The sequence below is a fragment of the Danio rerio genome, chromosome 17 (assembly GCF_052040795.2).
Source record: "Danio rerio strain M-AB ecotype USA chromosome 17, GRCz13ab, whole genome shotgun sequence".
Lineage (NCBI taxonomy): Eukaryota > Metazoa > Chordata > Actinopteri > Cypriniformes > Danionidae > Danio > Danio rerio.
This window is the reverse complement of record NC_141037.1, coordinates 23,867,546-23,895,521: the sequence shown is the minus strand read 5'-3', so window position 1 is coordinate 23,895,521 and position 27,976 is coordinate 23,867,546. Positions and strand designations below refer to the sequence as shown.

Genomic DNA, 27,976 nt, shown 5'->3' with positions numbered 1-27,976 from the left:
TAAATGTCTGGCATAGTAGCAATGCTTAAATGAAAAAAACTAATCTTGCATTTTTATATAACACTTGATAATGAAAATAAACTATTTCCTTAAGGCAGTAAAACAATACAGTTAGCATTTAAAGGAGTGGCAGAGTAAGAGACTGCAGTCTATTTACAGACTGTTATTATGTCTTATAATTGCTACAACAATCACATCCACAATGCACACTAACATTCAAGAGTTTGGCTTCTTATCGCTTTTCTTCATCAAGGCTGCACTTGTTTGATCAAAAATGCTGTAAAAACGGTAATATTGCAATATTACAATTTAAATAAACCTGTATTTTAATATAAAATTAATATGAAATTTGTGTTTATAGACGTTTATATGATAACTGATAGGCTGACCGTTTTAATTTCAATTTATTAGAACTTCCTATGTTAAGCTGCTTTGACACAATTCATTCATTAATTTTTTCAGCTTAGTCCCTTTTTTAATCAGGGGGTCGCCACAGCGGAATGAACCACCAACTTATCCAGCATATGTTTTATGCAGCGGATACCCTTCCAGCTGCAACCCAGACACTCCGGCATTCACACACATACACTATAGCCACTTTAGCTTTACTTTAACACACTCTACAGATTTGTGTAAGATTTTATTTTTCAAGGCTCAATAAGGACTGCCCTATCAGACCAGTGCTGCCTTGTAACAAAATTTTTATTTGTCAGCGACTATTTGTCAATTGGATGCAAATACAGTCTTAAAATCGCGAAACAATTTGTGCTTTTAAGTCTTTGAATGCTACCTATTTGTGAAGTCGTGAACACCATATTGCTTTTCGAGTCCTCTTCTCTGATTGGATGTTGTGTGGACATAATTTCTAGTTTCCATAACTTGGTAAAAACCAGTACAGTGAAGAGACGACAGCATGACAGCCACATCAAATTTTGAGGCTTAAAGAAAACATCCGTTTCTAACATTGTGGAACCACCACAAAAAAAAAATTAAGTGTTGTTTTGCATAGTTTGCCGTCACTTTTAAGTCAGCCAACTTTTGTTTTGCAATAAAATACCTGCACATTTTCTATACTGCTATATTTTAAATATTAATAATACTGCTAAATATTTTTTAAAAATTTAAATATTTAAATTCTAGATTCACAGACATTATTTTGACACGTTATTTAAAATATGTGGCTAATAAATAGCTATATATTATTATTATTTATTTTTATTTATTTTTTTTTTTTTTTTGGTGCAGGGCCTGTGAAAATTTTGGCAGGGCAAGTAAAAATCTGAACCAATCAGGCCAGCAGAAATATCCTTAGAGTTGAACCCTGTTTTTACGTTTTTTTTTTTTTTTTAGGACAACAGTATCTCCAGCATAAAAGATATCCAAAGATTTTGTTTTCAATTGTTAAGAAATTTAGATTTTTGAAACAAATGAAAACAGCAGAAGTCATTGATTCATTTGAATTATTCAGCCTGACATATTTATTCTTCTAAAATATTTTAAATGCTTCTTAAAATAAAATATATTGTGTTCAAGAAAGAAAAAGTTGTTGCTTTTTACCCAGACATTTAAAAAGAATATATTTTAGAGCAGTAATCACAATACTGTGAAACCGTGATATTTATATCCAAGGTTATCATACTGTCAGAATCTTATTTACCGGCCTGTATGAGGGTGTATGACGTCACCAGCATGTTGACACAGGACACGGTCCCTGTCACTATAGTTAAAATTGTTTATTTCTCTAGATTTTAACATTCTTCAAATATTTGGAATAATTTAAGCATTAAAGTCAGCAAAATATATAACACTGTTCTAGTGTTTTTTTTTTTGGACAATATTCAAAATACTAAATGTAGAAACATAAGTTTATGTGTCGCTTATGATTTATGTGTTCGTCACTTTAATTTTTAGTGATCTTTTTTTAACAATATGGTACATAAGAAATGTTTGCAATGTCTCTAACAAACAACTGAAAACGATCACAAAAAATTGCTTAGAGTATACTAATAAAAAAATACTGATCTTTTTCTGATCACACTTTCATTTGAACAAACTTCTAGATTATTCTCTAACACCACATTAAGGAAAGTGAGAAATTTCACTGGCATCAGTGTGACATTCCAAAATGTTCTGTTTCTTTTTACCCAAAAGTAAAGTTAAATATCCTAACATGCATAAATGAATGGAGCCAAAATGGCAGGTTTATTGATTAGTTAAAAACAATAAATAATATTTAAGTACAAAACATATCAAAATAAAGGCTGCAACCACAGGCATCTCTCTACAAACACCAGGACAAATGATAAAAGAGCAACAGCCAATCCACAAATCTGCGAAGTGTTACTCTCTCAATGGTGAAAAAAGGAAAGACCTTTGCAATCAATATTATCCATACAAGCATGAGATCTGTGCAACTCCCTGTGCCAAGAGAATCCCTGCTAAATAACTTTATTGCAATTTCAAATAGACATGTTTGAGCATAAAATCCTCTCAGACTGATTTTCAATCAACTCAAGTCTAAATAAATATTTCCACAAACATTGTTAATTTTCGATTAACTGACATCAATAAATAAACAGATGAAAGGTGAAAATGTCAGAACAATACGTGTAAAACATATTACACTATTGATTTAACTGCTGCTGCTTTGCTGGAAATAATTCCAATTAGACTCTGATGGTCAGTGGCGATTTCAGGTAAAACCTAGACAAATTGCAACTTTTACAACCTCAGCTGTAAAATACAAAAAATCTTTAATGAACAATATTTCATTTGGGCATCGATATCGCAATGTGTGTATCTGCAATAGTCACATCACAGGATTAGATTATTTATGACAGATTAATAGATAGATATTATAATTTTATCATTATTTATACAACGATGACCATGCTGTTTTACATTAGATTGCTTAATTTCTGTACTTAAATACTGTTAGACTCTGAAGAAATTCATAAAGCACTGTTTATTTATTACTTTTGATTGTAAATTATTATAATTTATGCAGAAAAAGACTCCCAGTTGATCCAAGCTAATGAAATCTTTCCAAGTAGAGCTTTTTAAATCCTCTGGTGAAATTATATTCACATTGCATTATATATCGTAGCCAAACAAATTTTTGCAATGTCAGATTTTTCCAATATCGTCCAGCCCTACTTAAAACCTATGAAAGAGTTTGTACATAAAGTGGCTTTACAAGCTACATTCACAAATGGTTAAGCATTTAGACATTTGACAGATGATCTTCGAAGACTTTAAACAGAAACCCGTTAAAGGCCCTTATTGTCCAGCTGTACTTTAATTAAAATGTTAAGCTTTAGATTTATAGATGCAAACTCATTTTGTGACAGTTAATGAGCCGGACATGAGCAGTTTATAATATAATAACAAGCTAATCCATATTCATTAAATGTTGCATCTGTTTTTAAAGGAATATTGAATGAACCTCTAAAAAGAAAAGAGTCTGTTCAAAGTATTGGCTTACTGGTTATTACTGCTCCAGGAAACAATGCATAACTACATTGTAATTATGTATGCTTAAAATTGCGTATTTAACAAACAGATTTACAGATAAACACGCGAATACAGGCTGACAAGGTCAATAACGTGCATACTACAATAACAATACCACCAGACACACTTACGTCCAAAATGACGTTTAACAACAAAACGTCAGAAAAAGCACACAAGCCTTCCCAAACTACATACATCCATGTTCACAAAAAGAAGAAAAATAAACATGAATATTCATGTTATGCGCAAATACTCTAACGTTAGTCAGCTGTCACCTGTCAAGGCTGACATAACCAGAAGCAGTGTTACTGATCTGTAGCAGGCAGGCTAGGCTACCGCTAAGCTAACGTTAGCGTGATTAGCTAAACCTCTGTCAGCTAAATCAGATCCAAAAATCAATAAAATGTTTACTGCGACAGTTAAAACATATGTTATTAAGCACTACATATCATTTGAATTTAGTGCTATAATAGTTGGATGTCAGTGGCACCAAGTAAGAGAGATACACACATCTAAACGAGGGGGTATTTGCTAATGTTTAGATTAGCTTTAGTGCCGCTTTACTCTAAGATCATATCAGACTTTGGTTCGTGTCTTGATTTAGTTTTATTTGACATAATTAACAAGTGACATGTAACGTGGATGAACTGTAATGAAATGTTCACAACGCGTGGATGCGTAAATAACGTGGCAATGTTTACAGTTATCCGGCAGAACGGCACATCTAAGAGGCCCTAAACGGAGAGGATCATCAGGAGGCCCAAAGACTGAGAGGGATGACTGTCAAAACAACTCCATCAAGAGTGCGCGATTATTCTCACAAAACCTTTTATGTCATCGCATACACCAATCAACAGCCATAAAAGTGGGCCATTCCCTTATAGTACTTAGTCGATGTTAAAACACAATATAATAGAAATGACAATTATTTTCATACAATCCTTCAAACTAGAATTGATCGCACGAGCTTTCCATCAGCAAGCCCCAAAAGAGCCAGAGCATTTTGACACGGTCCTCCTTTGGGAGTCCAAATAGAGAGAAGTGATTACCACCACAACACCGCAGCGTCAGAAGCATCTATCAACATCATTTTGACACTCTCCTCCTCCATCATGAGTAAAGAACCTTGCATACTTTAACGTTACACCTCATCTACAAAAAGATCCAGCGGTGATGTGATAAGCTATGATCTAGACCGGCCTGGATAACCCTGTCCGAGCCGCAACTCACCGTGCAAAGCCGAGGCCTGTAAAATAGCCCCGGAGGTGCCGTCGATGACTTTGATGCTGCCCCGGCTGGTGACGGCCAGAATGGCGTTGAGGGCCGGGTGGTAGGACAAACTCCGCAGGCCCTCCTCGTCGCAGCGCAGGCAGCCGTCCCTCAGCACGACCCAGTCCGGCGAGCCTGGCGAGGCCCCCGCCGCCGCCGCCATCTTCCTGCTATCTTCCCTTCCTGCTTTCCCTCCTCCTTCAGTAGTTCGTACGTGGACGCGACTCGACGAGAAAATGATAAAGCTGAATCCCGAAGTACCGCTGCGCTTCCACTGCGGGCTCTAAACCTCCTCCCGATACCGCAGGAGCAGCGATTCACCATCAGCGGAGCGGAAACCAGCGGCTCCTTCTGCTCACACACTCAGCAGGGAAACGGAACTGGCGTAGTCGCCTTGCGATCGCCCTCCAAGCCTCCAGGGGCGCTATAGATAGATGGATGGATAGATAGATAGATAGATAGATAGATAGATAGATAGATAGATAGATAGATAGATAGATAGATAGATAGATAGATAGATAGATAGATAGATAGATAGATAGATATTTTGAAATGGAGACACATGGATAAAAATAAACTACATAAAGTATTTAGCTTCAATATAATGTAAAACAATTGCAGTAATCAACAACTGAAGTGGATCAGAACCTTTAATTAGAAGTTACTTTCATAAAACTATTAAACATTCTAGTCTTGCACTTTAACACGGCCACTCTAGTTCAGGTCACAATTCATGGTGTAAACAAACCATTAACTACTACTATTACACACACTACTAGTTTAATAAACTACTAATTAACTGCTCAATTTTAACGTAATAGTTGGGTTTAGGTTTTGGGTAGGATTATGGTTGTATATTCAAAATGGCGGTGACACTTAAGCTCCAAAAATGCCAATTTATTACATCTAAAAGAGGCGAGGCAGTGGCGCAGTGGGTAGTGCTGTTGCCTCACAGCAAGAAGGTCACTGGGTTTCTGGTTCGAGCCTCGGCTCAGTTGGTGTTTCTGTGTGGAGTTTGCATGTTGCCCCTGCCTTCGCGTGGGTTTCCTCTGGGTGCTCCGGTTTTCCCCACAGTCCAAAGACATGTGGTACAGGTGAATTGGGTAGGCTAAATTGTCCGTAGTGTAAGAGTGAGTGTGTGAAAGTGTGTGTGGATGCTTCCCAGAGATGGGCTATGGCTGGAAGGGCATCCGCTGCGTAAAAACTTGCTGGATAAGTTGCCGGTTCATTCCGCTGTGGCGACCATGTGGAGACACATGGATAAGAAACTAAGCTGACAAGAAAATGAATGAATTACATCTAAAAGGCTAATACAAGGCTTGTATTTTATCAGTCTTTTTAATTTAAAAAATGGCATTATTGGAGCATTGGTGTTGCCGCCTTTTTGAATATATATTTTGCTCTTTTTTCTGTTTGCCTGAGCCCCCAGCTAAAATAACGTGCATGCTTTTGTACGTTTTTTTCATAGGATTATGGATGTAAAATAAAATCATACGTTGTAACTTCAAATAAACAGCTAATATCTTAATAATAAGCAGGTAATACACCAATAGTTAACAGCATGAAATGTGACCTACACAGTAAAAAATGCAGGGTTCCACACAATTCATTCATGTTGTCCCAACGCAAATCAATTAAGTTAACTTAACACTTTAAAGTTATGTGGATTAAACATAAAAAATAAGTTGTCCCAATGAAATCTAAAGCATTGTGCTGATTCAGCTTATTTTAAATAAGTAGCAAAAATATATATGTACATTTTTTTAGTGTAGCGTTATCTGAAAAACAGTTCGATCCACTTCAAATGTTGACTACTGTTCATAGTTTTACTGTAAATGTGTTTAGCAATTACTCTCACAGTTATACTTAATTCAGGAAAGACTGGTCAGCAAGGCTCTAAATGCAGCACTTTTGTATTTAATTATAATGAATAATATTTTTTTCTCTTAACACAAGTGTAAATTGAAGAGAAAGTGCTCTTGTGTCATCTACTTTGTATCATTGGGATATTATAAAAAATCACTTGCTGTTAAAGCATTTAACCTGTAAGCAAACATCCTAATGAATAATAATAAATCACCCAATTAAATATCATTGTTCCTAGACATTAAAGAGATTCATAACACAAAGTGTAATTACAGTGTCAACAGATTTTAATTTGATTCATGATGTTTATTATAACAATTTTCATACTCCATTATTTTAGCTATACTAATACGGTAACATATGCCTGCAGTGTACACATCACCAGGTAGAAAGTTGTCTTCAATTGCATGATCTACAAATAAAAATTCCTTTCCTTTTTTTTGGCTACATTTACATAAATAAAATACACCACAGCCATATAAAACAACCAATTTAAGGCACCCATACTTAGCGGACATTTTTAATCCAAGCAGTACTGCCTGCACACTCTCTTTCCCCATGTGGAACTCATAAATTAAAAACAAATGAAATCTGTGAATGTTTTGGCTCACTCTACAACAAAAAATATCCATCTATCATAAACTGGTTAACTCAAAGTTTTCACCATTATGTGTGGGAAAACACAAGTTCTGTTACATGATTTATCATGCTTATAATAGTCTTTTACAATATAAAGTTTTCATTTTTATTTTCCTGTTGGTGCTTGTAATTGTTATGTAAAACCATGGCTCCACATTTTAATGGCAGAGTAACCTCTGCAAATACAGCTTCCACAGTAAAAGATGCAGCTTTTTATTGTGTACAAAATTAATGAAAGCAGTTAAATACACTAATGTCTGTACACCTCGACCCCCCCAAAGCATATAGGACTATAAACAAGGTAAAAGAAAGCGAGAAAATGCAAACTCCTCCTCGGTCTTCATGGAATATCCCTGCTGTGCAACTCTCCACACAGTGCTCTGTGTTAATGTCCAAGCAACGAGCCAATCAAAGCCTGTGGTCAATTCAGACTCCAGTATACAGAGACAGGAAGTAGATGTACAAAAGGAAGATGGGATATATGAGGAGGGGTTTCTTTGTTTTGAATTCATCACCGACGAGTAAAGAAGCAGCACTGTATGCAGCCCAGAATACTCCAAAAAGCTAGAAAACAAACAGATCATATTTTTTTGCATTGAATACAGTTGTTCCCCATACAGACAAACATTTGATCACACTCTATTTTAAGGCACATTTCTCACTATTGTTAAAGGATTAACTATGAATATTCAATAAAATTCTATGAATAAAATCGTTATTAAGGTTCAAGAAACCCTCGAGTACTTTTTTTGAGATTTTAGCAGATTTTTGTGTGTTGAGCATCAGTTAAGACAATGTTAGCACCTGTCAGCTTTAATTGTGAGGAAAGCTGGAAAATTTGGAGCTTTTGTCAGCTAATTTCATCTTCCGGGTTTAGAATGATTTTTGGGGCGGGATCAAAATCAGTGATGTACGGCAAAACTGCAAGTGCAAAGATGACGCAACGGTTTCTCATTATTATTCATAGCAGAGTTTTCTTATCCTATGAGAAGATCCTATGCTTCTTCATGACTCCGCGTGCTTTCCAAAGCCAAGAGAGACCTGCCAGTGCCAAGCTGTGAGAGCCTATGTTGATGACTGGGTGAGACCGCATCCACTGACCCATGGCACACAGTATTTAGCTGCTCATGAAGGGTCGTTTGTGTTTGTTTCCATGATCCACGGGGTTTGTTGCATGTTTTTTCCACACGATCCTGTCAGAGCCAATACAGCAAAGCTGTTTGTGTGCAGTAAGCATTTTTTTTTTGGGAGAGCAGTACAAGTATGGCGGAGAATGGCGGACTTTGTCCTTTATCAGTGAAGTTCGATCACATTTAGACACATCGCCGTGCTGCTGTGTTCCCCTAAATCCTCCAGATTACCAGCAGGGCTAAGTGTTGAAATAGGCAGTGCAAGTGGTGCTCGCTGCAGAGCCATTTGAGGAGAGCTGAGCTCCAGCGAGGGGGAGCTTAAGCTTGAGCTCCACCTTTTTTGCACTTCTTCTACGAGTGATGTCACTGGGGGTAGGGTTAGGGGTGGGGTTGGTGTATGCATTAAAACAGCTTACAGGAGGAGGAGCGACAGCTCATGCTGCCCCTCGCTGGAGCTCAGCTCTCCTCAAATGGCTCTGCAGCGAGCACCCTCTCGAATTATTTTTATAATGATATAAATTGTGGTTGTGTGTATATGAAATTACAAATGACAAATGTAGCAGGGCATTAAATTACTATTTTTTTCTTTGAATTTAACTTTGTAAACTATAAAATCACGTGTCTTCTCACGGTTTGTGTCTCATTATGTGAGCTAACTGGCAACAGTTGTTCTCGACCCTCTCCCCTGCTCTGCCGGCCACGCGCCCTCCTGTCTCTGATCGCGGAACTCCACGCCCATTATGATGCTTTTTTTTTTTTTTAATTCTGAGGTAGACTTGAACCAAAAGTGGGGGATGTTATGGCCCTTTAGAAAGTAGTTAGGTTTTGGATTAGGGATGCATGATTAATAAAAAAAAAAGATTGTGATCTCGTTTCGACCCCTCACACAATCTAATTCTAGCATCTCTACAACTCAGCCAAATATATTAGCATATAGAGGGTTTTACAAGTCTTCACATTGTTTTATATAGGTTTCTCAGCCATGTGGACATCTCCAAATGGTGAAAAGGAGTCTGCATATTGTATTTATAAGGTATAATTCACCCAATTTTAAGATCTGTTTTCATGTAATGACATATTCGTGGTGGCAAAATCACACAAGAGCGGACCATGAGCTGTGACAGAATTATGAATAGTTGTATTCTGATGTGATCACTTTACTGTGCATTAACGACTAGGACATATTTACAGTCTATTGAAGTCCACTGTTCCAAGCCTATACAAAATTTTTCATTTTAACCAACAGTAGACCTATACATATATGTTTGAGAAATAACAGTAATAATAGCCTAATATTAACCTTTATTTTACATCTACAGAATTTTGAGAACATTGTGATCTTTATTTTAAACAAATAAAAAATCATGATTCTCATTTTAGCCGGAATCGTGCAGCCCTAGGGATGTACTAATAAGCCACTAGTTAATAGTGGAAAATTGGTATTTGAACTAATTTCTCACTTTATATTTATAACTGTGTTTATATTTGTTTTCTTTACCTTTATGAGTGTAGAGACTACTTCAAATCCCCCGATGACCAGAAGAAGCGGAGCTATTACAATCAATGGGAGCAAAGAATAGCCAATAACTCCAAGCACTTGCCCATAAGATACCTATTTGGGGAAAAATGTAATAATTGAAATGTGGGCACACCTACTCAAAAATCATATGTTGTCTGATGCTTTACGAGATCAAATAAATACCTCTCCACCCAGCACTCTTGCAAGAAGGAAAATTGTCAATGACCCAAATATCCAGATTGTAATAATCCAGGAAACAACCTGATTGAACAAAAAGGGATACAGTTATTGTTGAGTAATTAAATAATCAAACTGACATATGAAAAATACTAAAGAATTTCAGATCTGCAAAACATAGTATACAGTTGTATAAGTGTGATAATAGTTTTCAAATGAACGCTTAATCCTCAACTGGTTGTCACACTGTAAAAACTCTTATTAATTTAAATACATTAACAAATAGATACAGAATTTTTGTTCTCACCAAAGAAAAAAATATATAGATAATTTGGAATATATCTGATTTTCTTGCAATTGTGAGTTTACATCTTGCAATACTTTGCTTTTAATAGAGTTTGTACCTCAAAATTCTTAAAACAAAAACAAAAACAAAAAAAGAAAAAAGCTAAAATGTCAAGAGGTGAACTCAAAATTGAGTGAAATATTTTGTCATAAATATAAAATAAGAAAGCATTACAAGCATAAGCATGCAATAAATTGTTTTTATGCCGGAAACAAGCTTCCATAAATATTAAGTTAAAAAAATACACAAATTCCAAGAAATCAATTCATCATGGCACATTAAACAGACTAGGTTGATAGACGATTGGGTTGGGTCGATAGACAATGCCATCGCCCATCGCCGTATACTTTACATCACGATGCTGAGCCAGTATTCCAATCCACCGTCCCGCCCCCGTTGGAAACCCAATCACGAAAAATACACTTAGACATCGTTTACACTAATACATCCTAGTTTTAAAATGACATTTTAGAACAAAAATGATCTCCGTCCACACTGGCATTTAGCTGGCCTTTCTGAACAGCCCTCCTTTAACACTATACCACCGAAAACGAACATCACGTCACCAATTACACAGACACACGGTCATGCACTCGTCTGAGCTCCAGGCAGCCAGCAAAATCCCAGAGAGCGGTGCACATCGGACAGTTTATCAAGGATGTACCACTGAATCACTTCTCACTATATATTATATATAACACTATACACTATGTATAGTGCATACATATATGTATAGTGCATACATATATATATATATATATATATATATATATATATATATATATATATATATATATATATATATATATATATATGTATATATATATATATATTGTTAAACGTGATATTTAATTAATCTCGTCTCTATCTAACGACTCTTCTCTTTTGAATCTATCAGGTAATGCGTCACAGCGTCAGTACACTGCTCCAATCTTTCGTTCTCACGCTTGTACTTAGTAATTTTAGCGGAAAGCTCAGATGCTGTTGGTTGGTTCCTGTGTGTTGTGCACCTTTTTTACCGACCAAGTTTGTCAACGCCATTATAACAACACAGATGACTCTGCCTCATCATGCCAGAGTTCCGCAGAAAAAAATTATTGACAGGTGGTAATCTGTCTGCAATTTATTTGTATTTATTTATGATTTGGTTAAGGGTAAAACATAGACCATGTGGGTCAGGTAGTTGAAATGGTAGGTTACAAATGATTAGTTCATTATGAATTAATAAATTATTCATAAATAATTAATTCACCGCTGCCTACTACAACAATGCCTTCATCCAATGTGATGTTTAACATTAGACATCGTACTATGCCACAGTGGTCGACATCACCCAACCCTAAAACAGACATTATACAGGGTTCAAACAAATTTTTAATACTAAAATTCCATGACTTTTCCATGTTTTTTTTTTTTCAAAACTTTCAAGTAAATTTTCATGACTTAATGTTTCATGCAATGTCTACATATGCGAGGTAAATGAAAAACAATGCATGTAGAAATGTATTACAGCATGTCGTAAAACATGCAACGATCCATTTAGTTTCAATTTGTTTATATCTATGTAAAACAGATTTAGATAATGCTTACACCACACAAATAATATGAATATGTGATTGCCCAAGGACAGAAAAGATGTAAATAACCTATGTACAAGAATACAGATATCAGTTTTCCATGACTTTTCCAAAACTTTGTGGGTTTTCAGTTTTTCCAAAAAAAATTCCAGGCCTGAAAAATGCCATGTCAAAATTCCATGACTTTTCCCGGTTTTTCATGATTGTATAAACCTTGATTATGAGAACTACCTTTAGAAGCCCAAACAATTTCTTTTATTTGCATGTTCCTGAAGATACAATTTCACAAGCTTACAATCTACGGCAATCCATTTAGCATTTCTTCTAAAAGTCTATTTACACAAAGATCACGGGTATAATCATGCACAGAAACTTGTGTCTCACCCGGAACTGTCCATAGATGGAGATCATAGAGAATAGCAGGACGACAGCCAGGGGGCCCCAAAAGTCAGGATTGTCCCTCACCACCTGTCTGTTAAACCCCAGTGAGGGCATGGGCATCAACACACACCTGATCTTGTAGTAGATGTCCTTTAAATCAATGTCCAGCTCCTCCCTGCACAAACACACAGAATCAATAACAAGGCTCTAACTTCCAAATTTAAATTTAAGCATATGAAGCAAATTACATATAACAGTTTTGATGGTATGTTAGCCTTTATTGCACAACATTCATTTTACTCTCTTAAAAATGCTATTAACTTAAATGCCATCTACTCACATCTTACATTTATTTTAATTTTAATTTCATGCATCACTTCACTCTTTAAGGGGGAATTTCCATGCAGACCCCAGTTTTTAAATTTTATGAAAAAGCAAAAATACATTTTCTTGTATTTTGAATTAAAGAAGTTCATTATTAATACATATTTAGCAAACATATTTTCAAGCAGTTTCAGGCATCTAAGGACTTTTCAAACCTTGAACACACTGCAATGAAATGCAAGCATTGCCAAGGATCTTTCAAGGATTTTCAATCACTATCAAGAATTTTCAGCAGCCGTGCGAAGAATGCACTAAATACAACCAGTGAAAGCAGCAGTCACAGAGTCCCAAATACTCACAGGAGTGGTTTAGTGTCCTCTGATTCTTCTTCTTCCACCTCCAGCAACCATCCGTAACCCCTCTGCCTCAGGAAAGTGGTGGCATAGGTGTCCCGGTTGGATTCCGGGCCCATATTTAGTGTGATATCTGGTGCATCGATGGTGCCGCTGAGCTCTGGTGGATGAAAGATTGTGTTAAATTATCAAAAACAATTTTCAGCAGAGATGAATGCAAGTATGTCAGGGTTTTTTTTCTACTTAATTTCTGTCACATTATAGGAGTTAGTTTTTATTACCAATGCTAGGCATGAGACAATAACCGTTTTCAAGGTATACCGCGGTTTGGAAAACTCAAGATTTTAAAACTTTCTATTATACCGTATGTGTAAGATTTCTTTTTAACTTTTTTTTTTTCTGCTGGAGGGTCTCCAGCAGAAAAGATCTTTAAACATGCCATTTAAATTGTAAAATAAATCTGTGTTTTTAAAACTAGTGAAGACACCAGAAGTCAATGGTTCATTTGAATTATTTAGCCTGACATGTTTACTGCTCCAAAATACTTTAAATCTGTCGAAAAACTAAATATTTTGTTTTCAAAAGTGAAAAAAATTTTATTCAGACATTTAAAAAGAATATATTTTAGAGCAGTAATCACAATACCGTGATACTGTGAAACCGTGATATTTTTGTCCAAGGTTATTACACTGTCAGAATTATTTATATATATATATATATATATATATATATATATATATATATATATATATATATATATATATATATATATATAATTTTTCTAATTAAATGTGAATGAAAAAAAAAGTCTGAGAGACTTACAGTCCTATATTTATTTTAACAAATCACAATTTTCAAAACTGTTTTTGTCTACTCAAAATAGATTTTCTTTTTTTGAAAGATTTTTCATTGACAGAGGAAAAACTATTTTGTTAAACAACACGTCTAAAGCAATCTATTAAAGGTTGTAATTCTATTTTTTACTGTCTCATTTTCATTCATGTCAAAATAGACAAAAAACTAAGAAACAAACAAATAAATAAATTATGCTTAAACTGTAAAACGTGTTCTGATTTCAGCTGGATTGTGACATTATGGTTTTTATCCAGTGCCTAAATAAAATGAATTTGTCAACAATGGCACTAAACTGAATTAACGTGGGACAGAAGTGAGCAAATTACTGATACTAACGTTACTGTCTTCTGTAGAACTACTGTGTCTAAACTTAACTCATGTAAGAATTGATCAACTCTACACAATTACGCTACTGTTTTTGAACAGCTTGAAACTTGATTTGGTCGCATATTTGATGCGGTTTACACAAATGATTATTAATTTCCAATGTATTATTATAAATCTGTTTTAAATTAAACTGAATTTTATATATTAATATATAAATGTAGACAAATACATTAAAACAGCTGACGACCATATCATATTATCGAGCCCAGAAAACAAGTCATGTCAAAATAATTAAAAAGACTAACAACTGAAGTACACATATTAATCAATATACATCATACACGCAACACACACATAACACCAACAGCATTTTAACATAAGCCTGATTTTGTTATCAGCTGTGTGGATGCTTTGGGGCCTTTAACTAGTGTACCTTCAGCGTCCGTCGAAGAGACGAAGGTAAAATCTCCGTTGGTGGGAGAAAACTGCATGGCTGACAGTGATTACAGCTCGGGCTTCGCACACAATCTCACACACCGTCGCCGAACGCGCACCTTCACACCATTGCCACGTTTAACGATTCCTACCGATCAGCTTTCGGACGCGACTGCTGGCTCAAAACAGTCATGGAGGAAGCAGGAAGTGCAGAAAAACACAGACGACACGTCAAATCCTGGAGCGGAGCGGAACGGAGAGTCACGCGCTCCACCCAGCGCTAGAAACGAGCAGCGACGAAACACACATAAATCACAGCACCACCCCCGTGACGCTTCAGCAAATCTAAACATTTAGAAGACAGTTATTTTATGCATGTATTTTTCAGAAAGTGTATATTTGTTTCTGATACAGGCCCGGCGCCAGGAAGTCAAAACTGAGGGGCACTTTAAATCCATAAGGAGGCACTAGACCTGGTGACTGATTTTGGTCTATTGTTTCTTTCATTTAGTCTATTTATTCACATTTATTATTACTTTGCATTACTGCCTAAGTTACTGGCCTAAGGCAGTAATATAGGCTACGTTTTAATAGTAATAACAATATACAGTTTCGCTCCTTTTAATTGAGCGCCATCTAGCGGTCACATAATCTAATGACTAAATATTATGACAACTTGTTCAACTTTTATAAATATATATATATATATATATAACTTGACATTACTTTTTTTTCCCTCACCACCACACTGGTCTTTTTCCCAAGACAAAATTTTGTTGTTGGAAACTGTATTTTATATACTTAAATTTGACTTTTGCATGCTAAAAGTACTTGAATAAGAGACGTTTTACTTGATTTTGGGTCATTAAAAAAACTCCCTATGATGTGTGTTGCCTATACCTGCTGTAGTCAACCTCAATCCTACTGTAGGTTGACATAAAACCAAAACACCCATTCTTGTCTTAGGAAAATTTATTAAGCAAATTTTAAAATAACAGTAGGTTCATGACATTTTAAATACATAGTATAATTTGCTGGTTTTAAACCTACAGAATAATAATAAATATAGTTATGAAACAGCCATAACATAACCCTTATGTCTTAGGACATCTTTGATTAACTTTTTATTACCCACACCAAATGTTGACTAATGAAGGTACATTTATAACAACCATTTATTTGTTAGACTACTGTATTGTCAAACCATGTTGCATACAAATGCATTCAACAGACAAGACAGTGCATTGCTGTAGAGGACAAATAAAACACGAGACAGGTGTTTAGAAAGAGTATAGTTTATTTAGTTTGACATGCAAACAAGACAAACTTTCCGAAAACATTATAACGCGCGCGCTCGTGAATATAACCCGCGGTTGTCTTCAACTGTTGTCTTCAATAGTCCTTCTTTGCTCAACAGCTTAGCTGAAAAACAAAGCAAAACATTACAACAGTCAGACAAAGAGCAAAGAGCATAGAATCACCAAGAGGCGACACTCTACAATTTTGGAAACAATAACGCGCTTTTTGAATAAATAAAAACAAAGCAGCTGCTTTACATCGCGACAGCAATGAGATCCAATGGACGGCCGATCGATTTCACATAAAAATGGCGGAATCGGGGGCTGTTGCTCTTGTTCATTCTAAGCTCTTTGCATAAAGTTAAATCATAACAGTTACCATGGTGTCTATTTCAAACTATAGTAAACTAAAGTTTGAAACTATAGTTTAAAATAGACGATGAGTGGGCCTCGCTACTCCCACCCACCATAACCCTGGCAGCGAGGTCCCACTACCGGCCCCCCGTGTTTCCCTGAGGGTCCTCGGGGGTTGTTTGTTCCCTGCCTAGGGCTCAAAGGCCACCTCGCCCCAGGGAGTGCACGAGAAGACCGGGCGCCAGGCCGTGCCAGTATTTACTGGATGTTGCTCGGCGGCACATTTCGAGCAACAAACACGTAATATTCCTTGCGATGTTACGTTTATGTACGCAAACCACAAGGAACTACAGCACAGACGGGACCGAGTGAAGCTTCACGAAGCGGACTTCGTGAGATTGGCGTGGCTCCACTCGTACCCGTCGGTATTGAACTCACCTTGGTCAAGTACAAACAGCAACACCGAGCGAACTGACATCGCTGCTAGAGAGCACACGAGCTTTATAGGAGCGCAGATGCAAATTTTTACAAGGCACGTCACTGCTGTCTCGTTGTCATGGCGAGCGCTGAAGAGGGTTCACCTGATTGGAGCATACGGACTCTGGAATCTGCGTCACGCGAGTTGCCGTCTGCCGTACACAAAAATATATTAAATATATTCAATATATATTTTTTACATTTTTGGTGCTGTGTTATATTCTGGGATGCAGTAGAATATGGAGACAGATTAATAAAATTGGGTATATGCCGAGCTAGTGTTGTTCCCATATACTTATAAACTTCCGGTGACCAGTTATTGTGAGTTTTTTTTTCCATTTTATACGGTTCCTTTTACAGCATTCATGTTGTAATGTAATTAAAATACATTCAGTTAAATAAACGTTGGCATTCAATAAGTTGTTCGCCCGTCAGAATCGGCAGGATATACTGGGGTAACTAAAATAAATGCTCATATTATAAAGACATGGCGGGGGAATGTAATTTAATGCAGTGCTTCTAGTACAATCTGAAACAAACTTCATATCGGATATTCCTCAGCCAGTGGAGATCGCTGATTTTTAAAGAAAACAGACCTTAAAGACGTGCAGATTTTTCCTTTGGCATACAGTTCGCCGGAAGCGCTTAACCCAAGTTATTGGCAAATTAAAAGTCCTATTAGCATGCTTCAGCATATACCCTAAAATCCCAGAATGTCTTTCGAAAAAGAGTAAGGGTTTAACCCCGGCATCCTGGCCAAATTTACCCACTCGCCTCTGTCCATCATCATGGCCTCCTAACCATCCCCATATCATAATTGGTTTCATTACTCTGTCTTCTCTCTTTGTGGTGTGAGGTCTTGTGAAAAATGGCTGCTGTCGCTTCATCCAGGTGGATGCTACACTGGTGGTAGATGAGGAGATTGCTACCCAATAAATACCAAACTAGCTAAATTAAATAACAATATTTCCCCTAAATGCTCATTTTGTACTCAATACCCAAACATTGTATTCTTTGGTTACTCTCTGAGTGTAGATCCTTCTCATTGTAAATTTATTATTGATTTATTGCTTTTTTTAAACAAAATTTTACATCCATAAATGTAAATTTTCAAAATTTTCCCTTACTTTTTATTTTTAAAAAGGACTTTGAAATTTATGTGAACTCTTTAAAAGACTCTAACAATTACACTGCATTTAAAACGCTTTCTTAGTGTAAATCATTTAAACTTGTTTAATTTGCTGGAATTCTATTTATGTAACCCTCTTTGTCTCTTTGTTCATATTATATCTTTGTAATGTTCTTTCTTGCATTAAAAAAAATGAAAGAGTAGATGAGAAGATTCCCCTTATGTTTAAAGCGCTTTAAGTGCCAAGAAAAGTGCTATAGAAATGTAAGGAATTATTATTGTTATTATAAAGCACTGTTCATCATGATATAGCCATTCTCATAATTCAATTGCTATGTCATATATTTTAAAATATTTAAATGTGTGTTCTGAAGGTTATTGGAACGACGGGGGTGTTAATAATTAATGACAGAAAGAATTTTCAGTTTGAGTGAACAATCCTTTATAAAAACAACACTAATCCTTTATACAAACAAACCCCCCCCCCCCCTCTGTTCTGATATCTTTATTATTTATATTCTTTACTTCAGTTTCCACTTATTTAAATACATTTTTGTCCTTTTGTGTTGAGTTTGTGTACACGATTCATTTAGAGCAAACCAGTAAAATACAGTAAATAACGTTAAATAAATAAATAAATAATAGTAACTTAAAATTAAACTAAGCTAAATTTAAGTAAAAGTCGTTTGACAACTGATTTAAAAAAATTGTTGTTGCAGTTAAATCCATCTAACAACAAATGAACTATGGTTTTGCTTCACTAACTGTAGTGGTTATATACAAAAGGGAAGCATTACAAAAAAACCGTTTAATAAATAGTTTATTTTCTTTAACTATATTAATTAGTACTTTTTTCATCAAATTCTAAACTGCATATTTGGTATTATTTAACGTAGTAATCACCTATTGTCAGGGTTATTATATATATTATATATATATATATATATATATATATATATATATATATATATATATATATATATATATATATATATATATATATATATATATATATATATGTTTTTTTGTAGTATTATTATGCTTTAAGCAACATATACAAGACCATAGAACAAACATATATAGTGTAAATCATCTTAAATAATTAAATACAATTTTTACAACTACAAATAAGCAGGACCTTTACATTTAATTAAAAATATATTTATTTTAGATACTTCCGAGGATGTGGACATCTTTGTCCCGCCTCTTCCATATTTCTACTCTGTGATTGGCTATCTGTGGCGTGCTGACCAATAGGGTTCTTGTGCAATGACGTCATATTTTTGCCGCTAAAGTCGAACCACTGTAACTTTACTTGGTGGTAGAAGCGCGAGCAAAAGCTCTCGGTAAGTGTTTAATACAAATATAAAAAAAGATAGTTTAAAATATACATGCTAAAGGTGTGTGCAACAACGATACAGTTCTTCCTTGTGACGTTCGGAGTTTCGGGAGGAGTTCGTTGTGTTTTGTTTTGGAGGGATTTGGCGGTTAAAATATTACAGACACACAAGTAAACTAAATAACGTTAACTTAAATGTATTGGAACTCTTTGTATATGGATGTTCGTTATTTTACGTACGTCTTCCGTTTGGACGGTTATTCCGTTGATTTTGGTGACGTATTTTATGTTCAACAGTGAACGTCGTTATGTGTAATTACAGTATGCTTTTAATATGCAACGTTACATGTGTTTAAATGATAAGGGACTTTTATTTTCATATTTCAGGGTGACAGGCTGAACTCTTATAAACCATCTTCCTCAGACATCTGTCCTTCCAGACAGACAACATGGGTATTCAGGGCCTCTTGCAGTTTATCAAAGATGCTTCGGAGCCCATGCATGTGAAGAAGTATCGAGGACAGACAGTGGCTGTGGACACATACTGCTGGCTTCATAAAGGAGCTTTTTCATGTGCAGAGAAGCTTGCAAAAGGGGAACCTACAGATCAGTGAGTTGTTTGCATGTAATGTTTATTTTTGATTGCAACAAAATCATGTAAACATAGCATATATGCCTAACACCATTTTTCATTCTTCATGCTCATATTCTGTGTCCATCAGGTATGTCTCCTACTGTATGAAGTTTGTGGACATGCTGCTTTCTTTTGGTGTTAAACCTATCTTGGTGTTTGATGGTCGTAACTTGCCCTCCAAACAGGAAGTGGAGAAGTCCCGGCGAGAGTAAGAACTCTGCAGATTACCAGAAAGAGTAGTTGTGTTAATTTGATTTGAAATTAAGAATATTTAATGTTTATTTTCACAAACAGGAGGCGACAGGCCAATCTGCAGAAAGGCAAACAGCTGCTGCGGGAGGGAAAGATAACAGAAGCCAGAGAATGTTTTACCCGAAGTGTTAACATTACCCCATCTATGGCACATGATGTCATTAGGGTAAGGTCATTGCAGCTAAAATTTGTTAAAAGTAAAATAAAGGTATATACAGTATGTGTGTTTGTGTATATGTTATGAAATAAGTCTCACAATAAAGAAGTTATTGTATTACATAAAGCCTCTGTAATTCTGTGTATGCTATCAGAAGCCTGTGTAATATGTATTTAAGAAAGAAATTTAAAAAAAGATTTTTTTTTGTTATGTTTGCTGACATCTTTTCATTTGCTTCTTTCTTCTGGTTATAAGGCTGCCAGAACACGTGGAGTGGACTGTGTTGTTGCTCCATATGAAGCAGATGCACAGTTAGCTTTCCTTAACAAATCTGATATCGCTCAGGCGGTGATCACAGAGGACTCAGATCTGCTGGCATTTGGCTGCAAAAAGGTACCATTAGGCCGGTCACAATTATTGATTGATCATCTGAATGTGGTTGTTTAATTTAATCACAGTTAGTTAAGATAACTGTGGTATTTGTGCAGTGTTCATTTCACATAGATACATTTAAGTGCATAGACTATATAATACAACCCTTACACTTGTCTCCTTAAAACAAAACTAAAATGATCTTAGTGTCATCCATTTCCAAACGTTATGTGTGTATGTGTTATATGTGTTTTGATTTTTTTTAAGTCAATACAATAAAAAAAATGCCAGCATAGTAGAAGAACCCTTGTAATAATGAAGATTTGAGTGCTGAAAATACAAATGTTTTATAATATTAAAAGTAGAATTTTACATTTGTTGTGCATTGCTTGCAGGTGATTTTAAAGATGGATAAACAGGGTAATGGATTGGAGATTGAGCAGTGTCACCTGGGCCGATGCAAATCTCTTGGCAACATCTTCACAGAGGAGAAGTTTCGATATATGTGCATCCTCTCTGGCTGTGACTACTTGCAGTCTCTGTATGGTATTGGTCTGGGAAAAGCATGCAAGCTGCTCAGGATGGCAAATAACCCTGATATCCTGAAGGTGAGAATAAGAAATCTGGTTATAAATATAGACATGGTACAATAACATGAAGTTGTTGAAATATTTCTAAAACAACATGTTTTATGACATCCTTTTCATTTTGGTAATATTTCTTTAAGACACACTGCTATGTTTATGCACCTTTAACCACCTTTAAATCTTTGCTTTTTAATCTATTGAATTACTCACAAATGTGCTTAATTTCTGTTCCATCTGTTCAGTCAATCCGAAATATATTATAGAAACAAAACATTTAATAAAAAAAAGGTTTATCCTAAAACTATATAAATGTTCCACACAGGTGATCAAGAAGATGGGGCAGTATTTGAAGATGGACATTTCAGTTCCAGAAGAATACATTGAGGGTTTCACAAAAGCCAACAACACATTTTTGTATCAGCTGGTCTTTGACCCCTTGAGGAGAAAGGTGGTACCTTTGAACCCTTATCCAGATCACATTAATCCTGCTGCCCTCAGCTATGCTGGAACGTATCTTTCACGCAATCATAAACAGAAACTGTTCAACTTAAATAAATAAAAATGTATAGGTATTACAGATGTTGGAGCTGTTTTCAAATGTCTATGTTTATGTTACAACATACAAATTGTCTGTCTGCAAATTTAACTTAACCAATTTATTCAGTAACGTAGGTGATGAGAAAGGGCTGCAAATGGCTCTTGGGAACCTGGACATTAACACAATGCAAAGAATAGATGACTTTAACCCTGACGCTCCTCAAACTCAGGTAATCTGATTCTGTCTTTACTTGAATCTACATTTATTTTAATATCAAAGAACAATTTTAGCACTAAGTATTATTATAGTTATTTGAAAGAGCTTTTTCTATATTTTGGTTTTAGTCATTTTATGTTTTGTCATTTTTTTTCAGCCACCTAAAGCTCCTCGCAGTAGTTCCTGGAATGACAGATGTGACAAAACTGCCACAACACAGGCAAGCATTTGGAGCCAGAACTATGAACCAGGTTGCACCAAGCCACAGTCTCCTACCTCCCCTAAAAGACCACCACCCACCCGGGGCAAAGAGAGGATTGTTAGTGTGCAGAGTCTAAAGTTGCCCCAGAGAGAGTCACAGGTGAAAAGACCCCGTGAAGGTAAACAGACTGCAGTGCAATGATTATGAATTTTGACACACGCCAAGCCATGTTTATATCTTATATTCTCTTTTGTTCTCTCCTGAAAGACACAAGTCTCTCTGTGGATGACCTGTTAGAACAGTACACGGCTGGTGTAAAGAGACACTGTCCTGAAACTCAGCCCACAACTAAGCCGCTGACTAATGATAACATGGTTTCTAAGGAGAATCATTGTGGCAGCACATCTGGACCATCTCGTCCTCGAAATCGCTTTGCAACCCTCTTGCAGTGGAGAAACCGATCAGAAGAGGGCACTGAAGAGCAGGGCACATGCAGCAGGTACTAGAGCATGATGGGAAGTATAACGCAGCAATCACAAATTACTAAAGCGTACTGCCAAAGCTTAATTGTACTATTGCTCAAATTATTCAGGGTTATTATCCATATGGCATTGAATATGTTTTATTACATTTATTGAGTAGCCTGGTAGTTCCCAGTTTAGCCTCTGGTGATGATGTTGGTATTTATATTTCTATCAGGTTCTTCTGTCATGATGAATCCAACATAGCAGAGACACAGGAAGACTCAAAACAAGACTCTTCACAGTCTGTGGAGTCTCAAGAGAAGCATGTGTCACAGTCTGGAGGAGACACATCATCACTGTGTGAAGAACCAGAGAGAGAACAGGACAAAGATGAGCCATCTAGCCCACCCGCATCTCCATCTTGCTCTTCCAGGCCTGCTAGTGTGGGTCTTGGGGTCTTCAGCTGGTCAGGGACAACCAAAGAACTCAATAAATCTGTTTCACATCCAGCCAGAGACAGCACAGAGAGACAGCGGTCATCCTCCACACCTTCAGGATTATCTACACTGCAGCAGTTTCACAGAAATAAGGCAAGAATCTCCTGGGCAGGACCTGGGCTTTCTCTCTCGTCCTCACCTGTTGAAGGCAGTGAGGATGCTGGAAATTCTCCCGGGTCTCCTCCATCTCAGGACAGTGCCTATTTCTCCCAGTCCAGCAGTATCTCTGCTAGTGTGGAGAACTCTTTAGTCACAGAAGACAACTCTGATAAGGTGAGAAAATATCTTCCCACACATACTATATTTAGTGACACATTTTTTGTTTTACTATTATTATCGTCATCACCCTTTTACACTTTTTTTTGTATCTGCCCAATGTAAACAAACATCCGTGAGTGATTCAATAGTGGAAAATCTTCTCTCCTTTGCCTGTTTCATACTTCTCATTCTGTCTGTGCCAGAACTCTCAACACTCGCATGCTCTGCAGACCCACAAAGACCCGCACCTTTTTGCGTTCAGCTGGGGTTTCTAAATCTACTAAAATGTCCGGGATTTGGTTTTGATTTGTTTTCAAAGCTGGCGTTAATTTTTTACGCACTTGTGCGAGAGAGACATTAAATAATTAATTCTTTAATCTAAACGACTCAGAAAAACATTACTATATACTCAGAGAGAAGGAAATTGCAATCAAATCAGCTGCAGAATATTTGTACATTATTATAAATGCATAATTAACTCATTTGTCTTATTTAAATAATTTACACATTTTATTCTTGTAATTTTTTTAATTTTTAGGGATATCGTCTGTTTTTATTCCTTTTTCTATCATTTATTTTTCATTTGCTGTATATTTTATTTATTTTATGGTGTCAAAATATAACATATTTTATACATCTTAAATGCTTTGGCAATAAAATGTCATGCCAATAAAGCAACCTGAACTAGAACGAGAGATAGAGAGAAGCAAATTTGGCCTGTCAGTGGGTGCACATGGCTCCTTAATAACATAAAAGAGAAATAGTGGATTTTATTTATTCTTTTTTTTTACTTTAATCTATTGAAAAGGAAAAGTTTTAAACTGACAATAATAAAAATAGTGTAAAAAATCTAATTATGTTTGTTGCATATAGTTAATTTTTTATATGCTGTGGGTAAAAGGTGCGTTTCAATCCGGCCACCACCACAAGTATATTTCAAACTTGTGGGAAGTACTTTATAGGGATAGATATATCCCAAGAAATTAAAATTCAGTAATCATTTTCCTTCAGTCAAAGGGGCACATCAATAATTTCACTTGCCCAAACAGATGAGTTACATGATTTAAAAAATCAAGCTAGACAAATACCAAAATTATGGCAAGGACATTGTCTGCCAAATTAAATTATTTGGGTGATCTACTTCAGTGTAAAATTGGTTCCTACTTCAGTGTAGATTCTGCTCCAGCACAAAAGTAACTGTGCTGTAGGTTGATTGGTTGCATGCATGCCATCTGAAACACCAGCATCACATTTTCAAGTGACAATGTGTACATATTCAGAAAGCTAATTTTAGTGACATCCCGTTGGTGATTTTATTAAATGCAGCTCTTGACATCACTGTCCACCAGCTTACTTCATTTCCGATGTCATGTGGAAGGTAGAAATGCAACCAAGAGAATGGTCTTAGTGGAAGTCAGTTTTTAGGGAACTACCCGATGCAAAAACCCATTGAGCAACACCCACACAAACACCCACGACACCTCTAGCATCTCGGTGGTTTTGCATGGGCAAACACCACTCACATTTTCCCAGGAGGATTTATAAATCTGATTCTCTCTTGTCTGTTTTGTTTGAATGTAATTGTCTGTAAAGGAAAAGGAGAGAGATTCAGACGTCTCCAACAGCCCTAGCAGCTCTCCACTAGACAGGCTGAAACCTGCTGTTAACAGAACAAAGGCAAGTCCGTCTAGTCATGGTCCATGACCACAGAGTCTCCATTATGCATTTCCTGACACCCTACTAAAGTATAGTAAAGGGAAGGGGGGACAAACTTATAAATAACTTTCCACACACCTCCACCCTCAGTCTGACTTCCTCCACCTGTGCACTAGGTTTCAGGGTTGTCCCGGAAAGGGGCTTGTGGGCAGGGTAAAGGCGGTAAAATTGAGACCTCCGCTCCTGCTAGAGCCAGCGGTCTGAGAAGGAAACCAAGCGGGAAGAAAAATGTCAACAATGAGAACAGCCCAGGTCTGCAGGCCACCATCAGTGGCCTCTGGGGGGCCTTCAGCTTCAAGAAGTAAGTCAGTATGTGTGTAAATATCTGCTCATGTAAATAAACGACTCGACATGGCAGATGACAAGCCCTCACACAGTCTGATTCATCTTTTACTAGTTGTTCATGGCTGTCAGTACCAGCTACGTCCAGCAGGATACACCTGTTAACCTAAACTAATGGGAGTGGTGCGGTTGCCAAGTTGATATGTGAACAACAGAGGTGTAGCTGATTTCTTTAGTAAAGTGAGAGTCATTATAGTAGTTTAGAAAAGGGTGGTGTCTTCACTCTGTAAGGAAATACAGTTCCATTATGCAATTCTTTGACCCGAGTTGAATAATAATGGTCTGGGTCAGTGCCGATTTAAAGGGGGAGGGGCTAATCAACATATAAATTAAATGTAGGCTGAAGTGAAACTTAATGAGTATTTGTATGAAAAATGATAAAAATCAGTCCATAAAATATGTACAGTTGAAGTCAGAATTATTAGCCCCCCTTTGATTTTTATTATTATTTTTTATATATATTTCCCAAACTATGCTTAACAGAGCAAGGAAATTTTCACAGTATGTCTGATAATATTTTTTTCTTTTGGAGAAAGTTATTTGTTTTGTTTCAGCTAGAATAAAAGCAGTTTTACATTTTTTAAGCGCCATTTTAAGGACAAAATTAATAGCCCCCTTTAAGCTATATTTTTTTTCTGATAGTCTACAAAACAAACCATCATTACACAATAACTTGCCTAATTACCCTAACCTGCCTAGTTAACCTAATTAACCTAGTTAAGCCTTTAAATGTCACTTTAGCTGTATAGAAGTGTCTTGAAAAATATCTAGTCAAATATTATTTACTGTCATCATGGCAAAGACAAAATAAATCAGTTATTAGAAATAAGTTATTAAAACTATTATGTTTAGAAATGTGTTGAAGAAAAAAAATTCTCTCCGTTAAACAGAAATTGGAGAAAAAAAATAAACCAGGGGCTAAAAATTCAGGGGGGCTAATAATTCTGACTTCAACTGTATATGCAGTCATTTAAAACCATGTGACAGTCTGCATAACAGACTGAAGCATTTCATTAACTCTGTTTTGGCCACATACTAGGTATTCAAAATATGTTTGTATTAAGTCTGTGCTTGTGTTTGTCTAAGGGACAGTCCAAAGTTAAGTGCAACCAAGAAAGGAGAGCCGATGTCACCGGTTGGGGAGAATGTGGTGATGGAAACGACTCAAGCTGATAAAGAGATTTTCATCATTGCTGAATGACATGTCACTGTTTCAACTGAATAACTTTTTTAAGAGTATCAGACAGTCTTTCAGACATACTGTGTATGTTAATGATTTGTAAGATAAATCAAACTTTTGTAAAATTATGAATTTTATTTCAAGTCAATAAAGACGTTATTCTTTACTTTGGTTTTGTTTGTATTTCGAGATGCTCGGTGTGTGCTCGGCTGTAATTCAGTTGATTTTAATCTTGATGTCAATCACTTGTGGAAGTATTTGGACTTTAATGGCATGAACACTGAACTGACAAAAACTGCTGCTTGTTTTGACTTCACAAACTCCAGTAATAATGACTTGCCAAGATGTTCACCACAAATACAGGAAGGAATGCACCAAAAAAAGGAAAAAGTAACAAATAGTAATGGTCTACTTGTCTACACTGTGAAAAAAATTCCTTCATTTTGTTTCAACACAAATCGATTAAGTTAACTTAATTGTTTTTGCAAATTTAAGTGGATTGAACTTAAGTAGTTTGAACAAGAAGCAAAATATTTTTGAGTGTATTGCATCCAAATGTCAGGACTGTTAAATGTTTGTTTAATTTTGTACATTGTGGTATTGTTTATAAACACGTTATCAAGTGCACATAAATAAAATCTGGGCTGAAAGTTTATTTAATGGCCAGTCAAGTATTATTCCTCTCCCTGCAGCAGCCACTTTAAAAATCATTTGTGTACTTTGCAATACACACATTAAGACCCAATAGAACGTACTGCCTTCATTTTAGTAGCTGATTTTACTCAAATGTACATTCTACAAATTTAGTTTTGTGTTTGTTTTAACTTTGGCCCTTACAGTAAACAGCATGCTTATGTTCAGATCTGTTAGAATACAGAACTTTTGTTGTCAATATTGTTATAAGCCGGTGACTTGTGCTTCTGGTTACAAGAATTACCATTTGAATGTGAATGAGTCAGAGGTGAAAAGGGGGTTGATAATTGTTTGCATTACACAAATTTTTACCATGATTCAATGACGACTCACTAAAATGTCATTCAGTGCAACAGCTTATATAATATACATATATATAATATATATATATGGCTTATTTAGGAGCATTTTATAAAGCGTGGTCACTATACTGATGAAAACTACTGCTGGTTTTTACTTCACAAGCTCTATTAATAATGACTTGCCAATATGTACACCACAAATACAGGAAGGAGTGCATCAAAAAAGGAAAAGGTAACAAACAGTATAGGCTACTTGTC

General features: G+C 36.0%; 3 protein-coding genes and 1 long non-coding RNA gene across 39 annotated transcripts in view; 1 reads left to right on the top strand and 3 right to left on the bottom strand.

Moving 5' to 3' along the window:
* birc6 (baculoviral IAP repeat containing 6) overlaps nt 1-5,184 on the bottom strand; it is a 156,234-nt gene extending 151,050 nt beyond the window's left edge. For all 28 annotated transcript variants that reach the window (XM_087290400.1, XM_087290404.1, XM_087290420.1 and 25 more), the window contains exon 1: nt 4,744-5,184. In XM_087290400.1, coding sequence (XP_087146526.1) covers nt 4,744-4,945 — 202 coding nt within the window. In that variant the 5' untranslated portion in view covers nt 4,946-5,184. The remainder of the gene's footprint in view (nt 1-4,743) is intronic.
* A 1,733-nt stretch (nt 5,185-6,917) lies between these two features.
* yipf4 (Yip1 domain family, member 4) lies at nt 6,918-14,920 on the bottom strand. 2 transcript variants are annotated; one of them, XR_015512497.1, is made up of 6 exons: nt 14,710-14,920; nt 13,101-13,254; nt 12,421-12,592; nt 10,120-10,197; nt 8,901-10,029; nt 6,918-8,713 (listed from the first exon to the last, which is right to left on the bottom strand). XR_015512497.1 is itself a non-coding variant. In NM_212891.1 (6 exon segments), coding segments are annotated over 6 exon segments (714 nt in total). In that variant the 5' UTR covers nt 14,768-14,898; the 3' UTR covers nt 6,934-7,713.
* Nucleotides 14,921-15,990: 1,070 nt separating this feature from the next.
* Nucleotides 15,991-16,836, bottom strand: LOC147833078 (uncharacterized). Its single transcript, XR_015513371.1, has 2 exons — nt 16,802-16,836; nt 15,991-16,133 (listed from the first exon to the last, which is right to left on the bottom strand). It is a non-coding gene; the product is annotated as an uncharacterized LOC147833078 (long non-coding RNA).
* A 2,438-nt stretch (nt 16,837-19,274) lies between these two features.
* On the top strand, nt 19,275-27,113 carry exo1 (exonuclease 1). 8 transcript variants are annotated; one of them, XM_087288885.1, is made up of 14 exons: nt 19,275-19,315; nt 19,733-19,918; nt 20,031-20,150; nt 20,237-20,360; nt 20,607-20,744; nt 21,119-21,331; nt 21,633-21,820; nt 21,975-22,077; nt 22,222-22,444; nt 22,534-22,765; nt 22,966-23,500; nt 25,079-25,162; nt 25,318-25,502; nt 26,630-27,113. In XM_087288885.1, the coding sequence occupies exons 2-14, from the start codon at nt 19,758-19,760 to the stop codon at nt 26,742-26,744; spliced, it is 2,421 nt and encodes an 806-aa protein (XP_087145011.1). In that variant the 5' UTR covers nt 19,275-19,315; nt 19,733-19,757; the 3' UTR covers nt 26,745-27,113.
* The last annotated feature ends 863 nt before the right edge of the window (nt 27,114-27,976 follow it).